Source organism: Colletotrichum higginsianum, chromosome 1 (assembly GCF_001672515.1).
Source record: "Colletotrichum higginsianum IMI 349063 chromosome 1, whole genome shotgun sequence".
NCBI classification, from domain to species: domain Eukaryota; kingdom Fungi; phylum Ascomycota; class Sordariomycetes; order Glomerellales; family Glomerellaceae; genus Colletotrichum; species Colletotrichum higginsianum.
The window spans coordinates 1,561,420-1,587,935 of NC_030954.1; the positions used below are offsets into that span (position 1 = coordinate 1,561,420).

At 53.5% G+C, this 26,516-nt stretch overlaps 5 protein-coding genes across 5 annotated transcripts; 2 read left to right on the forward strand and 3 right to left on the reverse strand.

The window, feature by feature from the left end:
* Nucleotides 1-5,058: 5,058 nt before the first annotated feature.
* Nucleotides 5,059-5,838, reverse strand: CH63R_00483 (ribosomal protein L35Ae; the record flags this gene model as incomplete). Its single annotated transcript, XM_018295458.1, has 5 exons — nt 5,059-5,156; nt 5,224-5,324; nt 5,380-5,508; nt 5,637-5,646; nt 5,814-5,838. 5 exons carry the CDS (start codon nt 5,836-5,838, stop codon nt 5,059-5,061), a joined length of 363 nt encoding a protein of 120 aa, XP_018163820.1.
* A 3,488-nt stretch (nt 5,839-9,326) lies between these two features.
* Nucleotides 9,327-16,257, forward strand: CH63R_00484 (Mediator complex subunit MED14; the record flags this gene model as incomplete). The annotated part of the gene is made up of 10 exons (XM_018295459.1): nt 9,327-9,352; nt 9,527-9,599; nt 9,653-9,673; nt 9,741-10,085; nt 10,153-11,098; nt 11,146-11,260; nt 12,229-12,327; nt 12,846-13,506; nt 13,556-14,745; nt 14,799-16,257. 10 exons carry the CDS (start codon nt 9,327-9,329, stop codon nt 16,255-16,257), a joined length of 4,935 nt encoding a protein of 1,644 aa, XP_018163821.1.
* Nucleotides 16,258-16,790: 533 nt separating this feature from the next.
* CH63R_00485 (protoporphyrinogen oxidase) lies at nt 16,791-18,949 on the reverse strand (the record flags this gene model as incomplete). The annotated part of the gene is made up of 3 exons (XM_018295460.1): nt 16,791-17,549; nt 17,628-18,227; nt 18,299-18,949. 3 exons carry the CDS (start codon nt 18,947-18,949, stop codon nt 16,791-16,793), a joined length of 2,010 nt encoding a protein of 669 aa, XP_018163822.1.
* A 697-nt stretch (nt 18,950-19,646) lies between these two features.
* Nucleotides 19,647-21,206, reverse strand: CH63R_00486 (Nuclear polyadenylated rna-binding protein nab2; the record flags this gene model as incomplete). Its single annotated transcript, XM_018295461.1, has 2 exons — nt 19,647-20,778; nt 20,830-21,206. 2 exons carry the CDS (start codon nt 21,204-21,206, stop codon nt 19,647-19,649), a joined length of 1,509 nt encoding a protein of 502 aa, XP_018163823.1.
* A 2,493-nt stretch (nt 21,207-23,699) lies between these two features.
* Nucleotides 23,700-25,576, forward strand: CH63R_00487 (Beta-hexosaminidase; the record flags this gene model as incomplete). The annotated part of the gene is made up of 2 exons (XM_018295462.1): nt 23,700-25,103; nt 25,151-25,576. 2 exons carry the CDS (start codon nt 23,700-23,702, stop codon nt 25,574-25,576), a joined length of 1,830 nt encoding a protein of 609 aa, XP_018163824.1.
* Between the last annotated feature and the right edge of the window lie 940 nt (nt 25,577-26,516).

Genomic DNA, 26,516 nt, shown 5'->3' on the forward strand with positions numbered 1-26,516 from the left:
CGTCCAGAGAATAGTGGCCTTTCGCTGGGCTGATACGGCCAGGCTTCCCGGTGACTGGTGAGGTGAAGGTTTTGCACTTCTTGCAAACTCATGCAATCCATAGAAGCCGTCTTTAGCACTACAGAACAACAACAGAGGCTGGCCACTTGGGGCAACAGCCCCTCCCTCGCAATGGCCCCGATACCAACCATCAAGCGGCGTGCAAGCTCTCAGCCAGCTTCTACCAAGATTTCGTCTTGCTTGGGAGCACACAACTTTCGCGTGCTTTTTGCACGTTGTCAACATATGGTGGGAGCGGGTTTGTCCTCCCCCTTTTCACAGTCCGACTGTTGTTCACCCTGCTCAGTATGTTTCGCTCAGCCTCAACCATATCCCCCACCTCATCTTGCCCCAGTGTGGGTTCGTGAGGGTGGCTGACAAGTCAAAAGCACACTTGGTACAGTCTAAAATTGAGCAACCAGCTTCGGTTGGCTGCTGCTGCAGAGCACATCTGGCAAGGGACCCAATCCAGGCTATGCCCCTATGGCGCAAGTGGCGGGCGGCAGTTGAGCATTCTGAGAACTTATAGTGGCTGCATCTCCCGGTGGATATGCTCCCTTGGCGAAGAGACCAGGGGGTGGACTCCGCCGACAGAGCAGAAACGAAATTTGGCGTCCGATCTCTCCATGCCTCAGCCTGACGGGCCTTTTAATCCCATCTTTTTTCCTTCTCGATTCTTTTCTGAAACTTTGTACTCTGCAACTCGAGGCGCCCGGCCTCCAGAACATGGGACCCTCACCCGGGTCAGCCGTCATCCCTCAAACATCCGGACTCCCTCGTTATGGACTCGTGAAGCTGCTTGCTCTCTGACACAAGGCCCGCTTTTTAATTCTCCGTCTGCTGGTGTTTTAGACATCTTTGGACGAGGCGGCGCCTCCAGGTTCTCCCATGTATTCCATGACAAGTTTTCGGAGTTTCGGGATGCTCGCCTTGCTTTGGGCACTGCTGTGACTGTGAGGAAAGCCAAGTTGATTGAATTGAGTTGGGCTGATTGTTTGCGCCTTGGGTAACGCTACACTGACTATCATCAAGAAATATTTATTTCTTTGGAGAGTTGGCTTCCCCCTCGGACGAAATGTTGGTATGGATGAGGAAGGTGTCTGCCATGGCCGGCTGATGGGGTGGCTTAAAGGAAGTACGCATCTGCTTTCGAATACCAATGCGTTTCTAACAAGGTACCAGCGAAGCTTTTGCGATGGAAACGAAGCAGCCGAACTGTGTCCGGATTGTGGCGGATGACGCTTCACGTGAGGTATTGCAGCGTTCGAGAACCGACCACGCTGCCCGGCGCGTCCACTGACACCCTCGGCATTCCCAACAATCACTGCCAATATCATCATGCCGAGCCAGACCAACTTGCACACTGATTGTCATTGATTGGCCTGGAACCTCGTAGTTTTCCATCATGGCTTGTCATTTGCAATATGTGCACTTCTACGATGCCGCTACTTCTTGAGAAGCAGGTTCGGTTGACTCGTCAAGCCGTTTCGTACGCTCGCGTCCTGTAGTGTAGTCGAGAATTTGACGATGACGCGACTGCCGTTGTTGCACTTCCTAAAAAAGCAATCAATTACAGAAGTAGGCCGTGGGTTTCTCCCGGAGATTCGATAGGTCAAGGGCCCAACATGGTGGGATTTCCTTCGAGCTGCTCTGATCGCGTCTCAGGCTACTACTCTTATCCTGATAACCTCATAGTTTCTGGTCGGACTGAGAACTACAACACCTGCCTCTGCAGATACCGTCTTGTTGTTATCTATATTATTGAAGTTGTTCTTCCCCTGTCTTGCTGGCCCTTCAGTCGGCTCTGTCTTCGACGCCTAGGCCACGGGATAAAGGCAGGATGGGTCAAAACGAGACGTGGTTACGTCCACTCGTAATCTTTCTCTGCCCCGGCTGTATATTCCCTCTGCTCTGGATGAAGAAAGGATGGCACCAATCGGTAATAACGCAAAACCGTCGTGAAACCCAAACATTTCAAGACAATCAGCTCAGATAGCGTCGGATTTATTCACAGAGGTGTCTACAAACTGGTCTCGAGTCCAAGCAAGCGTAGAGGTCATGGTTCTCCGTTACTCGACAAAGGTGGTTCCGAATCGGGATTGAGAAACCACGTCCCGATGAATTCTGGAGGGGAGAGGGGTGCTGTATCACCTTGAATTTGGTGGCCGAGCATTGGCCAAAGAGAGTGATTCTCCGGGGATGTCGTCGTCTCTGGGGGTTGGGATCGTCGACTTTTCGGTTGCAACCACAATTGCCACAGTAAAACCTGTGTTCGACGATGGAGGTATAGTTGCTACGACTCAAACAGCCGCACTTGCCCGTATTATAAATGAACATAACCCCCAGCCTTGTGAGTCGTAGAGCGACAGTAATTCTGCATGGCCGACATGAAGCGACGTCTCGCATGTCTTACTGGCGCGATGTATGCCCTTCTCTCTCTCTTTCTCTCTCTCTCTGCGGCGGCTTGGGGAGGTACACAACTGGTACTCCAAGGCGGCGGGAAGACTGGAGATCAATCTACTGCTCAGAGAGCTTCTTATGTCGTGATTCCAGGCTATCAAGCCTATGGAGAAGCCAACCCACCGTCGACAGCGAACTATCAAGACATGTAAGCCATATGTTGCTATAGACCAATCTCCTGAAGCTCTAGTTTCCGGTGTAAACAGAACTGGTCACATCATAAACAGTGTGTATCAATGACGCTCTCACACGTTGCAAAGAAGGAAGTGGGGGGTTGTTCATGTTGTGTAAACGGGAATGACGTCTGTTGTCAAGGCCACGAGGGAAGCGGCTCCACGTTAACTCATAGCTCGTTTAACAAGGTAGCTTGCAATTATAAGGACGTATCACCTTGAATCCATATTATTTTGGCATGTGTCTTTCATGTATATATAGCATTGCTCTGCCGATACCTGGTCTCTGACAGATGGATAGGCCATCTGTAACTGAATGGTTACACACAACGGAGCCATCCGCGTATTTCTGGCCGCCGGGAATAGTTGTGTAAGCCCGAAAGGGTACGCAAAATACTCGCAATCAGATCCATGTTGCTTTGGTTCAGCAGGCATCGCCCATTTCCTGGCTTCTGTTGTACTCAAGCTCCTATCTGTTCGTCATATCCACGGTATCTTGAGAGTGTGGAGGATGTCATGCTATCTCATTTAGACTCATTTCTGGGAAGAGCGCCGTTGATAGTGTCCGCTGTATTTAGATGCGTTCATCAAGTAGAGCGAGGGGTATTTTCCATATACTCCGAAGACTTGTGATGATGGAAACGGTTGAATGTCCCTTGAGGGCAGGTGTAGGCGGGGTCTCACCATCGTAACAACCTCACCAGAGCACCACATGTCTAGATACTAGGTATCAACGCGCAAGGCAGCCCTGCATACATGGTCTCGTAGTTAGCAAGTCGAATCGGTTAAGCCTTGATACGAGGCTTGCCCATAGACTTAACTGCTGGGTGGGAAGCAATCGAGCGAACTTGATACCAGGCAGCACCTCTGAACTCGTTCCAGAAGGGGTTTTATCGGCAAAGACTCAAATAGACCGAAGAGCGCACTACATCATTTCGCAGTAGCAATATAACCGTTACACTGTTGCCGGTCTTCTTTCCAGCTTTTGCACCAGAATATGCTCGACATCAACAGGAGAATCAAGAGTGCCCGCCAATCTTCCCGCGGTAAGACTATGGACGTCAAAAGGTAATTGAGCATTCAGATACTGCCTCGAACTCAAGTCCTCTCGTCTTGTTCCTATTGCCTGACGAGATCACACTTAGCATGGTCACATGCTTGATGACAAACCTAACGATGGTCCTTTAGTTTAACCACACGACAACGAAGTCTGTCGAGAGCCGGGCATAGTACGAGGCGGCCCGCGAACATTGACCGAGGACAGAAAGTATTCGTCGAGGATGATGCGTGTATCAGTCCCTTGTTGCTTAACCCACATGGCGAGTACCGTCCAAGCAAAACATTGACTCGTCGAGACTCCCCTGACCTTGACATGCGAGTAGAAGGAATGAAAAACCTGAAGACGGAAGGCCACCCTCGGCCGAGGTATCAGCGGGATAGCCGAGCGCCGGCAGATCTGCCGGCGCGTAATAGAGGGAAGCTTGTCACGGAACGGGCCCGGGGCTCCGCTTCCTCGCGCCTACTTCGCAGCAACCCTGACGTCACCTGCCTTCCATCAGTCTCACAAAACCAGAAGTCGGAAACTCCAATCGCAGGAAGAGAACCACGGCTTAATGGCGCTCGTGATGCTACAACCCTACCGGGATTTGGAGGCGCTCGTGATGAGACCAGTGATCTCATTTGGGAAGGGCCAAAGCAGACTTGTTTTTCCCCAGTTTCCCCAGATCGCAAAGTCCACATGTGCGAAAGCTAAAGATACCCTAATCGGCATCATGTTAGACAATAGCAGTATGTCACTGGACCTGGACTGATGGACATAGATCACGCGTGGGAAGGCCGATAATGGAAAGACTGGGTCAAGAGGCTTCGAGACGGCTCTCGCAACTAGAGAGGAAGTGATACTGGGACGGGGAGTTTTGATCTGATCAAGGGGGCGGGGAATGGAAGTTGTGTGCAAAAACCATTGAATACCGTCGCTGAGCCATGTCTTTTAAAACACCTGACATTAATGCCGCCCGATCTACCGTTCGTCGTTATCGCGTATGTGTAGCCGGCCAGCAAAAATCAAGTATGTTGATTTTTTTTCATTTCCCGTCCTCGAGCCCCCAAACATAAAAGGCTACTCTTCAACCCGTACACAGAAAAAAAGAACTCTCCTTTTGTTGCCGAATCACGCAGAATTCATATTCCCATGTCTCAGTTGAAGGGGAGAGGATATTTCCCGGCGGGGTGTGCGTTTCGCCTCATGTGTGGTTGTTTGACGAGTTTGATTTGATGCCTTTTTTTAGCAGGCAAGGCACTGTGCTCTTGCCCTTGCCTGGACCGATGCAACCAATTCAGAATCCATCCTCAATACCAACTCCGTCCGATGATGAGGGGCCGTTTTTTAAATCGACGAGGGGTAGAGCATCACGCGAACGGATGCGCCGAAAGAGCGGGTGGGAAGGGGGTTGGAGAACTTGGCGCGGACGACGCCAGAGTTGCCTGTTCGATCGTATTAGCTGGGAAAGCTCGAATAGCGCGGGAAGTTCGATCGGAGGGCTGTATTTACCGTGAGGGCGGGTAACCTTGCCCCAGATGACGCGAATCTTGGAACCGCGGATCTCCTTCTGAGCCTTGTAGACGTAGGCGATCTTCTTGCCGAGGTAGAAGCTGTTCGCAGGTTAGCGATCGGTGGTCGACAACGAAGCGGAACAGGATGACATACTTGGCGGCGTTGGTGTCGTCGACTCCCTCGATCTTGATCAGACTCGTCTTGGAGTGGGTGACGTGACGGCTACGCTGGTAGCTGAGGTGACGTCCCCTGGAAACAAATGTTAGTATCGGTTCATTCGGTCTGCGTAAAACTCGCTCCGCGTCGTCGGCTCGTCGTGTAGAAATTGTTGAAGGGCTTTTCGTCAGATCGATCCACGAATGCGTGGTCGGTCGCGGGCAAAAGGAATTGATTTCGGTTCTGTGACTTACTTGACGTATACTGCGAGGAATCAACGTCAGCCAGAGATCTTCAATTTCAAGGGAACCGTGCAAGACGATGTGCTGAGCACGCCGCGCCTGTTGATATATGCATCAACCAGGGCAACCGCGCAGCTCTAATCCACATCGCCAAACTCATGTTGGAGGTTGTCAGGGCAAATAACTCACATCTGTGACCGGCTTCCGAAGGCATTTTGGCGGTGGTTAGTATTCCTCGCTCCAACCAGAAGGGACTCGAGAAAGGAAAGTCAGAGGGTGTCTTCACGAAAAAAGACTGGTACTCTGGTCGACGTCGGTTGGGTGCTTCGTGAATATTGCAGGCGGCGATAGGCTCAACACTGATGCGGAAAGGTAGGTAGGGTAAAGTGACCCTACCTGCCACATGAATTTTTTACCGAAATCCGGGCTGGCCAATCAGAATGTGTGTCGACGCTTGTCCCCATTGGCCCCTTCAAGTGAGGCGCATGGATAACATCAGCCACACTGACTGCATTGCCGCCACAACCATGTGGCTGAATTGAGGCGCACCGAGCTGCTCTGGCGATCAATTGACTTCGCGAATGCAACGCGCTCCGCGTCCCGCGCTTTTGCCGAGAGAGTCCCCGCGGATGTGGACTTTGCGTTTCTCGGTCAACTCGGGCTTGAGCATTATGGCTGCCGACCGGGGCCCGCCTGGGCTGGACGCATCGTTGCCGCCATTCAGCCCACACCGACAGCCCTCGCACCTTCATTCGCCCGAAGTCTTACACACCCAGCGGATAAGACATCTTGATGAACTGAGAGAAAGTCCGTTCATGACAAATGCGCGCACCTCGCTGTGATGTGTTCCCAGCTACCACCAGCCCCGTCTTGTGCGCCGAGCTTCACTCGTTTCTATTATCCAAGGCGTGTTTGATTGATTAGAGATAACCGTATCTCTTTGAGACTCGAGCAACACTGATTACCTACGCAACTTACAATAAAGAAATATAAACTCAGAGGCCAAGGTACAGTCGGCCGGAGTTCCAGAATCTTTCAGGGTGCCTGTGGGAGCTCGGGCACCGAACCCGCGGAGTTGTGAGACAGGTTCTGGCCCGGCTTTCCAGACAGTCCGGCGTCCCAAGTACAACCAATGGCTTGAATTACGCGGGATTTCCTGAACAGGGTCGGAGTTTCTCTGGAGGAGGGAGAGACAATCTCATAGCCACGCAGGAAATGTCTCAATCCGTCTGCTTGCCGCTAAAAACCATCGGCCGACTTACGTTCTGAAAGTTCGGACGTTGAGGTCAAGAACCGACGAAGACCGATCCGTGAGGGGGCTTTGGAGAGCGAGCGACTCCGGAGATACTCTCAACTGCTTAGGCGGCCGTCGTGGTAATAAATGGCCGGCGCAGGACGAGCAGCGAACACCAACGATTGGAACGCCTCGAAAGGGTGGGCATGCGGCAATTTCTGGCCGCCAAACTCTGCGGATTTCCAGCAGTCTGCAGCATAGCTTCATGCCACAGTTGCATTGGCCGGACCGGCGTCAGGATGGAGCCTTGCTAAACCCCCGCGGTCACAACATCGGAGTTCATGAAGGGAAGGGGGGAGGAAAAGGAAATGCTCCCAAGCATATCCGCCTGCCGCGCCCTGTAGGCCCGACAGATATGACTCTCCATCACAACTGGACCCAACGATGCAAGCCAGAAGGGAAAGGTTTCGTTGCTACGGAGCACCGTTTCACACAGGCTGACCGACCCACGCTCACTCCTACTAGCCTTCGTAGATTCCGCCCTGTTCTTTCTCAGGAAGACGATCTCATAAGCAGCAAAGTCCGATCGGGAGGCTCGGTGGTGTCCGGCGTTTGGGAAGGGAAGGACTGGGAGTCCCGACGCAGCAGCTGGAGCCGGAGATGGAGCCTGGGCCAAGATGCTGACTACGCAATGCTGGGCGGTTCAGGATGCTGGACTTGGACCCTTTTTAGGCCCTTGCTGTCCGCCCGCCTGAGGTCATAAGGGTGGATGTTACTGACTGATCACTGGAGTATGTCCAAGGACCGCGAATTCCGCACGTCTGCGTACGCATTGGAGCCTGTGTCATGCGTTGCTAGCAGACATGGCACAAGATCTTTTCTTACGTTGTCCAACATGCTTGTCCACTTAATCTTTTTGTTTTCCTGGAGCTCCGGTGCGCTGTGGCTGGCGTTGGTCCAACAATTCTGCTGCAGCTTGCATGTGGAAGTAGCTCCTCTTCAGTCGAGGTACCCGATTAGCTCGAGAAGTGTTCTTCGAGGAAGGATCTGGCATTTACCGAGTACCTAGGCACACACACAGCGCCTTCTCTGACCCCGTTGCCCGGGACCTTGTAAATGCTGATCATAAATCGAGGAATGGCTCGCCTGGTGAGTATTGCGACGCTTGCATATGAGGACCTGCACCAAAACACATGGCCGTAATCATCCCTTGAAAACCGACGTCCACTAGTCAAGTCTGTCCGCTTACATGTTGGTTAGCGACGGAGGGGCAAGCATTGTGCGTCAGACCCAATTGATGCCGTCAGCGCCGGACGGATCAAGGCCGCAGTGGGCATGACTGACTCTGTGCACCGGAGCTATGCCAGGAAGCTCTGACTACGAGGTTTGAGGGATCTGCTCTTGGTCATAGTCTCGCAGACGGTGGACGCGGGAAGCTTAAGGCCGATAGATACGTGTGAATCTCCGGCAGCCGCTCAACAATTCATCGACAATACCGAGAAGTGCCCCTCCGCCCCCCTCCATTGACATCAACCCTGTTCAAGTCCCGAATCCAAGTCGGCAACATGAGATAGAAACCCCGACGACTTGAACGGGAGGCTCGTCCTCTCATTGAAGCATGGAAAACCAATGGAAAAATTCATTGACGCCGGCATGCTCACTAATCCTTCGTTCGTCCCCGTGCGCCGAACTCCTGGCTCTCCACAGCTCCGTCAGCGACAGTCCGGCGAGTGCGGGCGCTGTTTTAAATAGGTAGGAAGGCAAGCCTCACTCGATAGGCAAGTGGGCAGGTACAAGTCAAGTTCGCTGGGAAGTAGGTCGGTACAGGTGAGCTTACCCACTGACTGCTCGCTTCCAAGCGCACAAAGGCGAACCGCGGTGCAGCTGCGATTTCGACAAGTACTCCTCATCCATGTAGCGTCCCTCCCGCGCTACCGCTAGCGAGGAAGCACCGTAAGTGAGGTGTAACTGTGAGTAAGCCTCCGCCTGAGTGCCAGAGAAGCAGGACGTCGACGTGATCTCAGCTAAATAAGTACCGTACCTACCCTTTACGCTATTGGCCGTCTGCTCTAGCCGCGACTTTGTTTGCGTACATTACCTACCATACCCGTTCCCAAGACCTCCCCTCCTCCCTCTCTGTTCCTTTGTTACCGTGTCTAGCTGTGGTGCCAGATACATACCTGTAGCCCACCCTAATCCGCACAGGCCTGTCCCCATATCTCTCTCTGCGCACCCCTACCTCAAAGGTGAGGTACATCTGTGCTTCGTCATTACTAAATACCCCAATCCATCCGTCCCGGATCCCGCCCAGCATCTCTTCCCAAAACCTTCCCAACTCGCTCTTCTGCCATTTGCTTGCTAACTCTTGTTTCCTGCTACCGAGGCGTTTTCATCCCCTCTCTTCTATACACCTTCCGCACCAAAAGAATACCCATAGTCGAGCCGCTTCACCACCGACTTCCTTCATCATGGCCGACCTCAGCTCCGCCGCAGCGTATGTCACCCCGCCCTCCTTACCCCACCAAGATGCCGTTTTGCTGTTCTCTGCGACCCCGGAGTCTCGCCCACCGACTGCCCGCAAACAGACAATGTTCTTGTAGTGCAGTCGCAATGAACACCGTCTTTCGCTCGAACTCAAGTTTGGCTGACTCGAGCGCGGGTTTTACAGTTCCATGGAGCTCAAGGAGAACACCGTCATCGTCGTTCTCGGTGCCTCCGGAGATTTGGCGAAGAAGAAGACCGTAAGAAACCATCATGCCTTCATGGCCTGACAACTTGCTGACCTTCTTTCCAGTACCCTGCGTTGTTTGGTCTGGTACGATCTGCCGGCCCGCACTGAGATGTCATCCCCGCGGACTTGGCGAGCTAACCGGCGCAAACAGTACCGAAACCAGTTTCTTCCCAAGGATATCAAGATTGTCGGATATGCGCGGACAAAGATGGATCACGAGGAATACATCCGCCGCATCAGATCTTACATGAAGACACCCACGAAGGAGATTGAGCAGCAGCTCAACGACTTCTGCAACCTCTGCACCTACGTTTCCGGCCAGTACGACAAGGACGACTCATTCCTTAACCTGACCAGACATCTCGAGGACCTCGAGCAGGGCAAGCCCGAGACTCATCGTCTCTTCTACATGGCTCTCCCCCCCAGTGTCTTCACCATTGTCTCCCAGCACCTGAAGAAGTGCTGCTACCCCACCAAGGGTATTGCGCGCGTTGTTGTACGTACCATCCCCCCCCTCTCCCCTGGAGATGAGTACTGGCTCGCTAACATGAAATCGATTGCAGATTGAGAAGCCCTTCGGCAAGGACCTTGCCAGCTCCCGCGAGCTGCAGAAGTCTTTGGAGCCCGACTGGAAGGAGGATGAGCTCTACCGCATTGATCACTACCTCGGCAAGGAGATGGTCAAGAACATTCTCATCCTCCGCTTCGGCAACTCCTTCTTCGGTTCCACTTGGAACAGACAGAACATCGACAACGTTCAGATCTCATTCAAGGAGCCCTTCGGCACCGAGGGCCGTGGCGGCTACTTCGACGAGTTTGGTATCATCCGCGACGTCATGCAGAACCACTTGCTTCAGGTTCTCACCTTGCTCGCCATGGAGCGTCCTATCTCCTTCGCCTCTGAGGATATCCGTGACGAGAAGGTCCGCGTCCTCCGCGCCATGACCGCCATTGAGCCCAAGAACGTCATCATCGGCCAGTACGGCAAGTCTTTGGACGGCAGCAAGCCCTCATACAAGGAGGATGATACTGTCCCTAAAGATTCCAGGTGTCCCACTTTCTGTGCCCTCGTCGCCTACATCAAGAACGAGCGCTGGGACGGCGTTCCCTTCATAATGAAGGCCGGCAAGGCTCTCAACGAGCAGAAGACCGAGATTCGTATCCAGTTCAAGGACGTTACCTCGGGCATTTTTAAGGACATTCCCCGTAACGAGCTTGTCATGCGCATTCAGCCCAACGAGAGCGTCTATGTCAAGATGAACTCCAAGCTGCCTGGTCTCAGCATGCAGACTGTGGTTACCGAGCTTGACCTGACCTACCGTCGCCGCTTCTCTGACCTCAAGATCCCCGAGGCCTACGAGTCGCTGATTCTGGACTGCCTCAAGGGCGACCACTCCAACTTCGTCCGTGATGACGAGCTGGATGCCAGCTGGAGAATCTTCACTCCTCTTCTCCACTACCTGGACGACAACAAGGAGATCATTCCCATGGAATACCCCTATGGTGAGGGTTTGTGATGTTTCTTTGGTCGGTCGTTTAGCTAACTCATCCAACAGGATCCCGTGGCCCCGCAGTTCTCGATGACTTCACTTCTTCCTATGGATACAAATTCAGTGATGCGGCCGGTTACCAGTGGCCTACAACCTCTGCTCAAGCTGCTCCCAACAAGTTGTAAGTCACTATACGCGCGTTTAGCGTAGCTACCATACACACATAGAGTGAATTGACTCTAAATGATATTTATGAGCAGCTGAGCACCTACACCCCTATCATACCAACTCCACTACAAAAACAACCCATGCCTCAGCCATGTATCTGCGATATCCCCTGCACTACTACTTTTGCTGCATGCGCAACGTATTATATCCATCGACGGGAGGGTGCTAATCTCAAAGGAGATCACATAAACAAGGGAAGCCAGGGGTAAAACCTACGGGCGAATACTGGTAGGATGATGGAATTTTCCTTGCTTTAATTGGCTGGGTCAGGGAGGATAGAAAATCAATGAGATTCACGTTTCCAATGACAACAACAGTTTTCCCTTCTGCTGAAGAAAAAAAGGAAAAAAAAAAAAGAGGGATGTGGGTAGAGTAAGGAATAGGCGTCTGGATACCTGAATTGACGTGAGAGTTCTAGTCCCTCACTGCGAATTAGTCAGGGTCAAGGTACCTCACAGGTACTCAGGCGGACGTCATTATTTGGGGCTCTTCGACTACCCAGGCTGGCTATCTTGCCTTTCACAACTCAATTAATGTGAAAACCCGGAAAGAAAAAAAGACTTGTTGGCTGCAAACTTGTAACAGGCCTATGGTTACACACCTTCCAATCATCACCTATCCACCTAGATAGGTACTTAATCGTGGATGAAATGAGACCACTGCTCGTAGTTGGTATCTTTTGCTTCCAGTTATTGAGTCGATAAGATAAGGTTAGTGGGTTATTGTAGTCCTTCGCCAGGGGACCAGTCACCGCAGTGGGGGAAGCGTGGACGGTGAAGGTCACATGACACGCTGAGCAGGACGAAAGTACCTATCCGTACTATGCAGAGACAGCCGGCTGTTGACGCCTGTCCGAGAAAAATGCAAAAGGTTTAGGTTGCACCCACCCTGTCCTCGTTCCTGCCCTGCTTGTCTGGCTAGCTGCACGCTCTCTCGCCTTCGCAACACCACCTTCCCTATCATCGAGCAGCCGACTATCGATCCTAATCGCGCCCTCACCAACCATCACCGATTCGAGCCGTGCGTATTTCAGATTCCCCGACCTGCAATTTGTCTTTCGACGGGGGACCAGTTCCCGACTTTGATACCGCGATCTCCCCCATCAACGATCGACGCTAGGTCGTTTCCTTGGGTTACGATTTTATCGTGTTCCTACGACACCACGCTTGCGCCTGCCAACTACGAACCTCAACGCGACAAACAACACATTTACGCATCGAGTCTCGCCTGGCCATTTGGGTTTCTCAGTTGATGCGATTGCGCTACTCTACCGGCTTGCGCATCTGGCGCCGATGACTGCATCCCATCTCGCAGCCACCTAGCAACGGGATCAGCCCCTATCATCATCTGTCGCTAGTCCGTCGCAGCCTCTTGGACGACCGAGAATCTGTCTGCTGTCAGAGAGGAACGGCACCAGCTCAGGTTTTGGAGGGCCGATCGTGAGGCAGGCAACGAGGCAGGAAGGGCCCTCCCCCGATGCCTGGAATCGTCACCATGGAGAATGGAGGCCTGAATGGAACACACCTGAGTCATAGTAGAGACCTGAAGACCAACGGTGTCAATGGTGGGAAGATGGAGGGACAGCCGTCGCCGAACAAGGGCAAGGCACCGGCCGATGATGCCCCGGCGACAGACGACATGGCGAACGGCGCCTCCGACGCGAAAGGCAAGCAGCAACCCCAAATGTCTACCGGCCTCACGTTACAACAAAAGCCGAGGATGAATGACCTACCGGAGGAGATTGTGCACATCACGCAAGGATACATCCCCTTGTCAATGATCGTTTCGCGGCTTGCGCAGCGCACCCACGAAGACTTGGAGAAGACGATCATGGACATGGCCGCTATCAAGTGGGCTCCACCAGCTGTGAACGGGAACACACCCAATGGCACCGACATCCCGGATGACATGTCAGAAGGGAACAAAAGGAAAAAGATGCTCATGCTCAAGTTTGCCCAAGATGCGCATTCCAAATGGGTCAAAGCACTCGTCATTACGGACTGGAGCAGGAACGCGGAGGCTGTCAGCAAGCTAATCGACATCAAGGCGCACATCGATTCCAAGCGGATGCTGTTCGACTTCTGCCAGGACTTGCTGATCGATTTGAAGCGATCCCTCATTTCAGCGCGGCTTCCCAACCCTGATCTTAAGACTGCCCTGCAGGTTCTGACAACTGGTGAAGCATCATGGATCCCCGAGGTCAGCTTACCCCATTGTCTCGTAGACACTCTCTGCTAACGCTGCACAGCCGGGTTATATTCCACCGCCGCCATTAACACCGGAGGAACAGCTGAAATGGATCGACGATCTCAACACCATGCTGTCTCTGCGCCTGAACCTGGACGACTACGACAAGATACCACATCAATTCAAGGACTATACCATACACTCGGGCAGAGTCACTTTTAAGGTGAAGGGCGAATTTGAGGTGGACCTGACCATCGCCGATGAGGATTTTACGAGGCAATTTTGGTTCATCGATTTCCGGTTTTCCTTCTCGCCTTCCTCGAGCAAGCTTTCTGACACCCTGGTGTCATACCTCGAACTACGTGTCAACGAGATTCTGGGTCAAGACGGCTTGGAGGGGTGTTATCAATTCCTCCACGAGTTCGTCCTCACGCACAAGATCAACGAACTCCGACGACAAGCGATCGAGCTGAGCCGCAGCACATGGACCGGAACATTAATGGTCGAACCCCTCAACCGAGCTTTGGCCCTCCAATACTGGACCGCTCGGTATGGCCCCAACGGGCCCAAGAGCTGGGTTATGGTTGCTGTCAATAGCGCGAAAAGGACCAACGGGCAGACCGATCCGAAGCATTCCAGTCGCTTAGTTGCGCGGTGGTATCGCGACAACAAGGAGGTCAAAGACGTCTTTTTACCGTTCGACGTCGACAATTTGTGTGCCGAGGATCTGCTCAAGACTGCTGTTGCCCGGCACGTGGAGCATATCCTCTCCTCAATCCATGCCAAGCTTCTATCATATCCCCGGTTCGTGAAAAGAGAGTCCTCCATGACTCTCAAGATCTCACGAACAGAGCCGATGGAATCGTGCTTGGGTATGCAACTTGGCTCGCGGGACAATGTCACCCTCATCGTACAACCGGTGACCGGCTTTGCGGCCATCAAGCCCCATACCAAGTACTCTCTCAACGGCGAGAATCGACTCAACTATGGCGGCAAGGACCCCGCCGAGGATGGCGTTATCTGCCTGGAAAACATCAGGTGGGGCTATGTCATCGAAGAATTCAACCGCAGAGGACGGAGCGTGGGCTGGAAGACTTGCAAAAGCCCGATTGGAAGTGAAGAGATCAAGCAAATCATCCGGACTCGCGAAGGTTTCCAGACCATCTTTCTCCAGCGTCAAAGTCTAGGCCAGGAATGGTATGTGATGGTGTCATTGAGCCTGAGCGGTGATGAATGGTGGTTGCTTGAAATGTGAGTTGTTGTCCATATCAACCCTACCCACAGAGTGTGGCTGACAAACATAGCAACCGCAACACGCCGGGACGTCCGATCAAGTTTCAAACCAAGCTAGAGCTCACCCGAGGGCAGCCCGACCTGGACGACTCTTTCTGGTCGAATTTGACCCTCTTTGTTACCGGCATCATTGCTCAAGCTACCGATCTAGAAGATTTGCACCAAAAAGAGGTCAAACATTTGACGAAGGAATCCACGAACTATTCGCTGCCACAGCAAGTCCGGCTTCCGTCTCTCATCCTCAAACTGTCACAAATATTGCGACCATCAGAGACCAGCAGCGCACATGATACCTCCAAGGATGCCCTATATCGTTCGAGCAACAACAGTTTGTCTTGGGCTCAGGACCAAATCGAAGTGAAGTTCAGGGGGCTTCTACCTCAACCCTCAGTGACACTTGACCAGCATGACAACTCCCTCTCAGCCGTCGAGGTGCTTGAGAACATCCGACTCAACACTGTGGTCGACGCCGCTGTCAGAGTCAAAGATAAAGCGAAATTTGCGCTGCTCAAAGGCCGCATCGACCGGGACGTGTCTTTCAGTCCCAAGAAAGGCGAATTCATCTTTCGGATTCGCCAATCAATCGGACAGCCGATCCTGGAGACTTTAACAACCCACGTAAACTCCATTGACCGCCTCGTAGGTTTCCTTGAGGCCATGGGCAAGGCACGAGGCGACGTCAGATGCGAGAAAGTTAGTCTCAAGCAAGTCATTTTCACATATAGCGACATGATAATGCCCGGCGAGAGTGGCAGTACACAAAAGCCCCAACGGTGGCGGGTGTCCCTCGATTTAGCCAAGAGCGACATCCGGATGTCCTTGGAAAGGGGAAACCCGCACTTGAGAGTGCTCGATCTGCTCACGACTCTCGTCAATACCCAGAACGGTCTGAAAGCACTACTAGTATATATGCCATTGTTGCTGCCCATCCTGAGAACTCTCGACAACATCGAGTCGAAGTGGGAGCCTTTGGCAACAACAAACCAAGGGCGTCTTGAGATCTTTCCAAGATCCGTTGATTGGATCGCACTCCGTTATACTCTCCCCAGCACGAACGGTCAACCACGAATACTTGTACTAGAAATCCGAAGCAAGCTGCGGCGCAGCGAGGTGTGGTGGAATTTCTCTCGCACAATACCGGGGGGGCCCGCCCCCCCTGACGAGGGGTTTAATAGGGTCCTGAAGAGGATCTGGGAGTCACATGGCGACGGATGGAGGGGTCTTACGACGGGCGCAGCTGCCCAGCCGGGACCCAGCACCATGGAACTGCTTACGAGGCTTGACGACGCTGTGCGGGCATACGCTGTAACTGGAGACATCAGCGAGGCACCGTTGACTCAGGAGGCACAGACACAGTCGAGTCAGACATTTTCCGCAAACCAGTCTTTCGGCACGCAGCCCACGAGCGTGAGCCAGGGAAGCAACAGGAGCAGCGGAGGAAGCAAGCAGGCGCCTCTGGTGCTTGACTAAATACTGACACCAGTGTCCAATGCTAGCATACGGACTAAGAAGCATATGGAACAGTCGATCAGGGGCAACTTGTCGCCCGCAGATGTACATACATGGCCAACAAGCACAGTGGATGATGCCACTTGTCTTTTGTTTTCTCTTTCCATTCTCCTTCTATCATTACTAGAGGCGTCGCGATACCAAGGGAAGGGTACTCAGAACGACGAAAGACTCGGATGCCGCGGAGGGCGCGCCAAGATAGTGCTTTCAGAGAAAGCCGACCTACCATGACCAGGAAGGTGGTCACAGTGATACCTCTGAATAAACATGCAGACCTAAAAGCGCCAGCGTCCCTCTGAAATCTTGACACGCATGATTCGACGACATCTGCCAGGAGAGTACACTACTGTATGAACCACGTCAATGGGAGATTTTATCTTTATTTTTATTCTCGTAAATTGAAACCCCCTCTAGATTTGCGTGCCCCGTATGTTACAGGAGGAGTGTATAGTACAGTGACGTCCCGGTAGGAGAGCTCCCGGCCGGCTCTCCTCTTAGCGGAGGTAGTTCCTCCAACCGATCTTCTCCTCGATATCGCGCCCAATGGACTTCAAGCGCTCCCGCGGCACCTGGACCAGGTCCATCTGCCATTTTTGGAACTGAGCGAGACCGGTGTCGCCGACGTGCGCCTGTGCCGACTGAGCAATGTGCACAGCCACGTCGTAGCCAGCGCGGATGCCGCCCGTGACGCCGATGCTGGTGTACGACCCGCCTGCAACGGCGAGCTTTCCGCCGTAGGCAGTGTACAACTCCTGGGCGGCGCGACCCATACGGTCGCCGTGGCCGACGTGGTGCTGCGGGATACAGTCCTTTGCGAGTCTTGCCATAGCGAAGGCGGGTTGGGATTTGGGGATGCCAAGATGGCGCTCGAGGACCGACTTGGCCATCTCGACGCCCTCCTCCTCAGTCGGGTAGTTGGTGCGCTTGTCCCAGTAGTGACCGCCCATGAGAACGAAGAACTTGGTGCCTTCGGGCTCCGAAGGCGCGCGTGGCACGACGTCCGAGTCAAAGAAGACGCCGAGAAGGCCCTCCGGGTTCGTGTCAACGGCGCGCGGGACCAGGTAGCCGACGCCAGGGTGGGATGCGTTCAGACCGGGCTGCGGGTACCAGAGGTTCACAGCCATGATAGACACGTTGGGAGAGTCTGCGAGGGAAGGGAGGGCGTTGTTGGACACGGCGGCGAGGGTGTTGCTAGTTGTCGTAGATATGACTTTGTCGAACTTTGTCGGAAATTCGGAATTCTTTGTCGAGAGCTGAGGGGCGGGAGACAGTGTGTTAGTTGACGCCGAGTGTTGAAATCTTGGAGAGAAAGGAGAGGGAATAGTTTTTACCGAGATTTGGGCGGTCTTGCGGTCGTAGCCCAGGTTCGTCACAGGCTCACCCAACTTGAATGTGACGTTCTTCTTCTGCCTCAGCCCCCTCTCAAGAGCGTTCGGCAGGCTGCTCAACCCATTTTCAAAAAACACGAGCTGATCCTTGTGCGCAGCCCGCGCGTAACCCTGAAGCTCCTTATCCTGAGCCAATGTCTCCAGTACGCTCTCCTCGTTGCGCGGGACAGTGACCCAGTCGTCACGCTCTCCCTTCAGGAAGAAGCGCCACCACGGCCCGGGCATGAAGCTGCGCATGCTCAGTCGGTCGGCGTCGCCACCCCAGATACCGTGGATCATGGCCGAAGCGAGGTTGTCTGTTAACTCGGGGCGGCCCGTGGCGAAACGTATAAAGTCGGCGACCGACATGTCCGACGGGACAGGCTCGCGGCGGGCCTTGGCACGACGCCAGAAAAGAGTCAAGAAGCCCGGGATGACGCCCTTGAAGGCGGCTTCGCTAAAGACGTTCTTCGGGTGCATGTTGACGAGGTGGTCCGGGTAGAAGATGTAGCGCGGCGGGGACTTAATGCCAAGATACTCGCTGTGCATGCCGAGGTCTCTCAACTAGCAGCGGAAGAATCCATGTTAACAATGAAGGGCCTTCAGGGAAAGGAAAGAACCGCACGAGAACCTACCAGGTCAAAGAGGACGAAATCGTCAAACCTCCACGTATCTTTCCCCATACCGCGCAGCGTCCGCGGCCCGCGCTCGAAGCGCACAATGTTCTTCTGACCTTTCACGTCGACTTCGACCTCCTGCGTATCGATCCACCCGCCCAGCCGGTCTGCCGCCTCGAACACGGTGATGTTGGACGTCTCGGGAAGCAGCTTCGCTAGGTAGTGCGCTGTTGTCAGGCCCGTGATCCCGCCACCGATAACTGCGACATCTTTCGGCACTCGTGTTTCCTTCGTGAGGTTCGGCGCTGCATCGGGGCTCAAGTCCGGCACTGCTTGGTGTCGAGCAAATGAGCTCGTCGAGAAGTGCGCCGGCCGGAGGATGCCGCCGCCGCCTCGGGCGCCGCGGACCGCCACGCGACAGAACCTCTGAGAGTGGTAGGTCCTCAGTAAAGCCATGAATGCATCGTCGGCTCTTCTTGAAACCATCGAGTGGGAGGGAAGCAAGCAATGGTTCGGAGAAGAGGGAAATCGGGATCGTCGGCCGTTCAACTTGTTGGTGGTACGGATACAAAGTGGCGTTACGGCATGGGTTGGGGTTCCTGTGGCGAACAGCGTAAGGGAAGGGACTTGGACCGGGGAAGCTTTCGCCCCACCGTATAGAATCAACATCAATCATCTCCCTTTTCCCTCAATCGTTGCATTCCATTGCTTTCCTCATTGGTTCTTGTTCATCTGACATCTTTTCACAATCAGTGGCCTGTGTAGGAACCAAGAAGTCGGCTCGCATTACATTGATAATGAGCTCCTGGTCGAAAGTTATAGGCTTCGTTATTGACGCACAGTGTCTACGACATCGAAGGCAAGCAATGGAAACGTCAGACGAGGCCAGAACAACTGCATTCGTCGCCCCAGACGCTCTCAGGGACCCATAATCTCGAGATCCTCCCTGGGCTTGTATCGTGCCGGCTTGCCCGGAGCCACGTCTATACATGAATAGAACCATTGCACCCGCAAACGCCGAAAGTGCCGTACCGCTTTGGCCATACATCATCGTCCAATTATCATACAAGAAGTCGCCGCTCCCATCCCGCCGCTGTCTCTGGCCCCCTCCTTCCCGAGAAGCCCGTGGCGGCCCCAGAGTCGAGTGAATTCGCAATCATCCTCCTAGGGTATAGCACACTTCCGATGTGAGACGTCATCCCGCGCTTGGCCAAATTCTTCACCCCATCCCCTCTTCGTTTTTTAAAGGTGAACCCCTCCACGGGAAGCAACGCTTCTTGCATGGTACAACCTGTTCTTTAGTGTATCCCTAGCATATGCCTATTCAGCGTATGCTTCGCCCCATTTCCTGCAACCTTACAATCTCCTAACTGATGACCTCCTGAGCATTGCCTTGCTCCTGGTTGGCCACATTCTCTGAATCGGGAAGTATCACTTCCGCCGGGGCGTTCGAGTCCACGAACTGACGCTCACTGACGTGATCATTGCTTCCATCGGCAGTCCAGACTTTGTCCTTGAAAACACCCTGTTGGCCTTCCTCATGGGTGTACATGCAATGAGGATTCTTGCAAGGGTTGAATCTACACTTGACCTTAACATGTGTAAATTTGCAACCCGAAGTCGTGCACCCTGCGCCGTTCCGACATAAGGGCATTTCGGGGTGCTTGAAGGGGCACCTCGGATTCGTACAATTCGGGAAGAACTTGCAATCTTGCTCGCTCTGGTGAGCAAGCCTCGCCGCCGGAGAGGGGTGGCGACCGACACACTTGCGGTTTTTGCATGCAGCACCAAAGGTACACACATCGCCGATGTCGACTGTGGTGCCAGGTGGCGCCGCAGGGGATTGATGCGCAAACTTGCACTCCCTGTTGGTGCAGTGGAGATTGTACTTGCAGACAGTTTCGTCGGGGTTAGGCGGTTCGCGCTTTGATTGCGACATTTCGACATCGTCTCCCTCGGCGCCTTCTCCCATTGCCGAATCTTGTTTATCCCTGGGATGCTGCTGACGGTTTCCAAAACCGCCACGAGAGTTTTGGGTGCGGTCGAAAAGTGACTTGCCTCCGCGGCGTCCGCCTCGCCCACCGGATTGGTTCATGAGCTGTTGTTGAAGCTGAGACATCATTTGTGCCTGTTGTTCCATCATCGCCATAAGGTCCATCTGCGAAGGTTGACCTTGCGGCGGCATCCCCCAAGCGGCAGCCATGGGGTTCATCCCAGGGGGTGCTCCATGCTGACCGTTCATGCCTGCCATTGCGTTCAGACCGGCTTGGATATTAACACCTCGGTTATTCATCGACCGTCCGCCGCGTCCCATGCCACCCCTAGGGCCCGTGGGGGGGCCACGGGCATGGGAGTTGATTCTGTCGTTGCCGCGAACGCGGTGAAGGACTGAGTCGCCTGACCTATCCATGGCCTTGGTCATGTGTCCGAGCATACGCTTCTCGCGAGCGCTTCCTCTCGGATTAGGGCCGTTTCGCATGGAGCGCGGGCCAGTCGGACTGCGGTGGGTTAGTAAATGATGAGCTGCAGGGGCCAGGAGAGAGACGGACGCATTCAGTTCATTTCCATCGTTCGCACCCATGTCGGTGTCGAAGTCGCCATTCCCCTGGGGCATGCCTGACATGGCATCGTTGCCTGCGGGTTGGGAGCCATTCAGTTGGGCGTTAATTTGTTCTGCCTGTTGAAATAACCATGCCGCGAATTCCATGGCGCCAGGATCTTCCGGACCGAGACCGAGAAGATCGGCTGAGAGCTCGGTGGCGATCTGCTCCTGCGTTCGACCGTTAACGAGCATGAGGATGATGTATTCGACGAGCGCGGCATCGTCGTCAGAGCCTGATGCCCAGCCGGCCTCGACGAGCTTTGGCTGGATGGCGGCGCTCAAGGCATCCGCCAGCGGGGTGTTGAGAACGACTTGGACGGTCATGATAATTGGCGCCGTTACGGCAAGTATCGCGTCAAGCTTCGGGTGTAAATGCGAATCGTGGTTCGGTGTGTTTGGGGGAGAGTTGGAAGGCGAGACGCGTTGCTAGTCGGTGATAAAAATCGGCAGTAACAGCGCCGGGAAGTACTGTCGACGGTGTCGATGCGAAACGCGCGCAATAGTGGTGTGTTGCTTGCTTTTGGGTATATAGTAGGCAAGCGATCGTTGCGGGAGATAGGTCGTTGCAGGTCCACACAAGCAACAAGAGAATGTTGTGTATGATGGAGGAAGTGAATGGACACAGGTACGTGAGCCAGAGAACGTTCTTGGAGATGACGGAGAATTCAGCGGAAGACCCATAAAAGTGTCTCTGATTGGATAACGATTCCTAGAAAGATCACGTGAGTCACATATACCTAAGGTACTCTGTAGGTATGCCGAAATTATGTGGTAGTCAACCACCTTCGGGCGGATTCCAAGTGTGGCTTGACTACCTTGTCCAGGCATATTATTCAGCGCAACGGCGCTCCCTCCAGCCTCAATCCGGTGTCGCACCTGAAGGCGCCATCAAGTAGTCGTCACGACCAGCCTAGGCTATCGCTAAAAATTGAATCCCCTCCTTCGATTAACACATTCCGATGATGATACCAGGGACTATTTCAGCTCATGGCCGATACAATACACTGGGAATCTTTAGTAATTACTAAAGTAATGCTTCCTACATGTCCACAAAGTGGTGGCTGTTCCGGAGGTCTGGCAGGCAAAAACAACGAAGGAGTGAGTGGAAGAGTTTGTTTCTTACGTTTCTGGCTGCCGTAATGGGGGCGACGGGCTGTCAATACCTGGATGTTGAGACGCGGACTGCCAGATACCTACCTTTGACGACACGCTACAGCGCAGCCGGGACATCAGGTGCATATCCCGGTTGAAAGTCCGAAACTTGTCAGCTTCTCACGGAACGGAAGTTTGATAAGATGGATTGGAGTTGATGGGAATGAGGGATACAAGCGTTGCAACTCTACGGCGCTGGCCAACCGCTGGGGGCTATCATTCATGCACTACCTACCTATCAATTCTACCTAGGTACCTATGTATTAGGCGCTTGGCTCTGAGCCTTACCTTGGCTTTTTACTTGTAAGGGGTTATCACAGCTTTCAGAAACTACAGAAACCTGACCCTGCATCATTGATCCCCGATCGAAAAGCTACTCTGGTAGCAGTAAGATTTTCATCTGGAGTGGGTGCATTTTCCAGAAGATATTTCGTATTTCAGGCAAAGGCCAAGTTTGCGGTTGCGAGACCGAGTCTGTACCTCATCCTTGGCGTCTTGATTCAACAGGAGACAAGCAGTCCAAGCTCAGAGCTTTCCGCCTGTTTATTGGCCGGTTTTTAGAGTTGATTGGCAGCCGGTGGCGTTCCCCGCCCCTTGCTGCCCAGCTGTTGGTTACACTGACTCGGCTTCTCCTCCAATCTGCCCCTCTCCGCATCGTCTTCCCGCCTTGTCTGGATTGAGCTTGGGCACTTCCGATATCATTGTCCTGTCTTCCTTTGCCAGGTGTTTCCATCCTAAGAGACACTCCCAGTGATTTTCAGAAACCATCCCAACACTTTTGGCAAGCCGTCTTTACTTATCGACTGCGCCTACCCTATTTCCGCTCGATGTACTCCCCCGACGTTGTACTGGTATCAAAGAAGGGCACAGCCGCTATAATGGATAGTGATCGCCCTGCGCTTCAAGCTGTCTTCAAGGCATATTCCCTGTCGATTGCCTACCATTGACGAATCACTACCTGACCTATTATTCTACATTCCAGGAGCTGGAGGAGACCAGGCATGTTGGATCGTACCATTCCCCAGCACAGCAACGTCGGACTGCTGCGATCACGTTGTAAGGCCTGCTTGCCGGTCTTCCAAGTTCCAGATCATACTGTTTCTTTTTCTTGCAAAGCCCTATTAAACCGGTCCATCCCGAGGATATCCTCCACAATCAACCAGCCCCCCTCCCGTCTTCTGCAGTCCCTAGTGTGGGTTATCGAGCGGACTCGGTCAACCTCGAAGTTTGACGTAACGTTGCTCCGCGGATTGTCGCCACACCATTGCACCGCACCGCCCATTGGCCAGCCTTGTTCCCAACCACCACCCGTCATCTAGACTGGCTGCACTGTATCCACGAAGAAGGCAACGACACCTACAGAGAACGGCCGTGACAACTGTTGCTGCGTTCTCGTATTCAGTCTTCTCCTGCAGCTCAAAGGTGACACAGAACAGTCGGCGTTGTGTTTGTCGGTGGCTGCGCGGTCTCTCTTTCCTCCTGGGCCAGAAGCTAGAAACAAGCCAAACACAGCGCAAGCACGACTGCGCCTTCCTTCAATACCCTAACTCATATAAAATAGTCTTGGTCCCAGCCTGATCTTGTTTTTTTGGTCAAAATCTCTTTGTTTTTTCTCTGAAACCCCCCTCCTTACTCACACGCAACCCCCATTCCATTCTTCTCAACATGCTGCCCGCTTTCTTGATCGTCTTCCTCCCCCTCTCCCTTACGCTGTCACCGGTCAATGCTGGTATCTGGCCAGCCCCCAAAAAACTCTCTACTGGCAAAAGTGTTCTTTTCATAAGCCAAACACTGGAAATCACATACAATGGGGGATCTGTACGCTGGCTTCCCACTCCCAACCCCCCCGACAACGAGACACAGCATACTGAGACCTTCTTTAACGTGCAGCTGCCCTACACTTATGGCTACAACCCAGCTCCAGGATCGACCTTCAATAGCAAAGACATCGTACAGGGTGGTGTTTCACGCGCCATGGGCGCCATCTTCCAGCAGAACTTTGTCCCATGGAAGTTCCACAAGAAAAACAGCGAGTTCGAGCCGGACGTCTATGCGACGGACAAGAAATCGATCAACTCGTTGCAGATTACACAAACCGGCGAGGACAACCCAAACAAATTCAAGCCAGCTGCCGGCGAGTTCGATGAATCGTACGCGTTGAATGTTACGGTGGACGGCTCGGCTACACTCGTAGCCAAGTCTTCTACGGGCGTTCTGAGAGGGCTCGAGACGTTTGTTCAACTCTTCTACCAGCACACGTCGGGCACTTCCTGGTATACCCCGCTGGCACCCGTTGCGATCGAAGATGCGCCAGAGTATTCCCACCGTGGCATTCTTATCGATGTGGCGCGAAACTTCTTTCCGGTACAAGACATCATGAGGGTTATCGACGCCATGTCTTGGAACAAACTCAATCGAATCCACATCCATGTCACGGACTCACAATCATGGCCACTCGACATTCCTGCGATGCCTGATCTGTCTGCGAAGGGCGCCTACCGGAAGGGTTTATCCTACACACCAGAGGACCTAGTGAAGATCCAAGAATATGCAGTCCACCGTGGGATCGAGCCGATCATCGAGATCGACATGCCAGGCCACATAGGCTCTGTCTCTTTTGCATACCCTGAGCTTATTGTTGCCTACAATGAGAAGCCATACCACTGGTGGTGCGTGGAGCCGCCTTGCGGTGCCTTCAAAATGAACGATACCAGGGTTGATGATTTCTTGGACAAGCTGTTTGATGACCTCCTGCCAAGAGTCAGCCCCTACTCGGCATACTTCCACACTGGTGGCGATGAGCTGAACAAGAACGACTCGATGCTGGACGAGGGTATCAGGTCTAACTCGAGCGAGGTCTTGCAGCCTCTTCTGCAGAAGTTCATGGACAAGAACCACGCGCGAATCCGCAAGCATGGACTTGTACCGTTTGTATGGGAAGAGATGCCGCTCGAGTGGAACATCACTCTTGGCAACGACGTGGTGATCCAGTCATGGTTGGGAGGCGACTCTGTCAAGACTTTGACAAGCAGAGGCCACAAAGTAATCGACAGCAACTATAACTACTGGGTGAGTAGGTAATCTTGGGATCGGTGGCTAGCTTACTGACAAGACAGTACGCCGACTGCGGCCGAGGACACTGGATGAACTTCGACAATGGGCTGGCATTTGAAACCTTTTTCCCATTTAACGACTGGTGCTCGCCGGCGAAGGGATGGCGACTCATGTATGCTCACAACCCCAGGGCAAACCTGACCGATGAGGAAGCAAAGCTCGTGCTTGGAGGCGAAGTGGCGGCTTGGAGTGAGTCGATTGATCCTATTAGCATCGACGGGATTCTTTGGCCGAGGGCCAGTGCGGCCGGCGAGGTGTTGTGGTCGGGCAGGCAGGATTCCTCGGGACGTAACAGAAGCCAGTACGACGCGGCGCCGAGACTGGCCGAGTTCAGGGAAAGAATGGTTGCCAGAGGAGTGAGGTCGGAGCCAGTTCAGATGACTTTCTGCACGCAGGGCGACGCGACCGAGTGCGGCTATCCCATGTAAGAAGACCCCAGGAAGCAGCAACTGACCGACGCTGTGACGGAGTTTGGTTTCTCTGCATGGGCCCAGGACGACAGGGGAGGCACAAAGCCTTGCTCACATTCCATACATGAGTATACCTTAATGTACATTTCTTAAGTCGGGGTTTGCCCCCGACGACCAATAAAGTTACATGATTGATAGATTGCCTATTTCAGCGTCAAGGTGAAAATGAGGGTTTGGTCGCTTGCGAGTGGAGTATTTTGAAGACTGATCAACCTTCTCCTACCCGAGCCGCTGAGCCGGCAAGCCCCCATGGGTGCCCGGGACCAACCCGTTGGACCAAATGTTCGTCCGGATGCCCAGGATAAGACCTAGTGCGTGTCCGGAGACTCTGTACATTGTATGTACTGTCTGTGGCGAACCCAACGACTTTTACGCTGGTAGAGGGGAAGGAATTTCTACCTGCTGTTGGTGAAAGTGGCAATTTACGGGGCTTCGGTTGCACGCGCCAACACGTACTTACCCAGGGGTCAGATGTGCAGCGAGCGACTGCTTATGGAGTCGCGAAAAATGTGAGTGGTCCTGACCCTTTGAACATTCATTCACCCAATCCGAACCCTCCACTAGTAGCATCCCAAATCGACGCCACTGGCTTGAGCCGTTTCGGTAGTGACTTGCTGCATCATGCTGCTGTGCGGCACGCGTGCTAGTGGGGCCAGAGGACATGGGTTTGGCAGAGCTGGACGAGGGGGCAAGCAGCCATTCGACAATGGAGGTAGGGGTATGCAGCATTTGCGGGGAAAGCTTGGGACTTGAAGGACTCCGTCATCCGTCCCTCTGTGGAGACCAACGGTTGGTTGTGACAGCAAGATTCCCTTTCTGGGTATTCAGATCGCCGTGGAGACCCGTCCTCTGCTATCCATTCCGCCGAGGTGGGCTTTGTGGGGCGTCCAGTCAGATC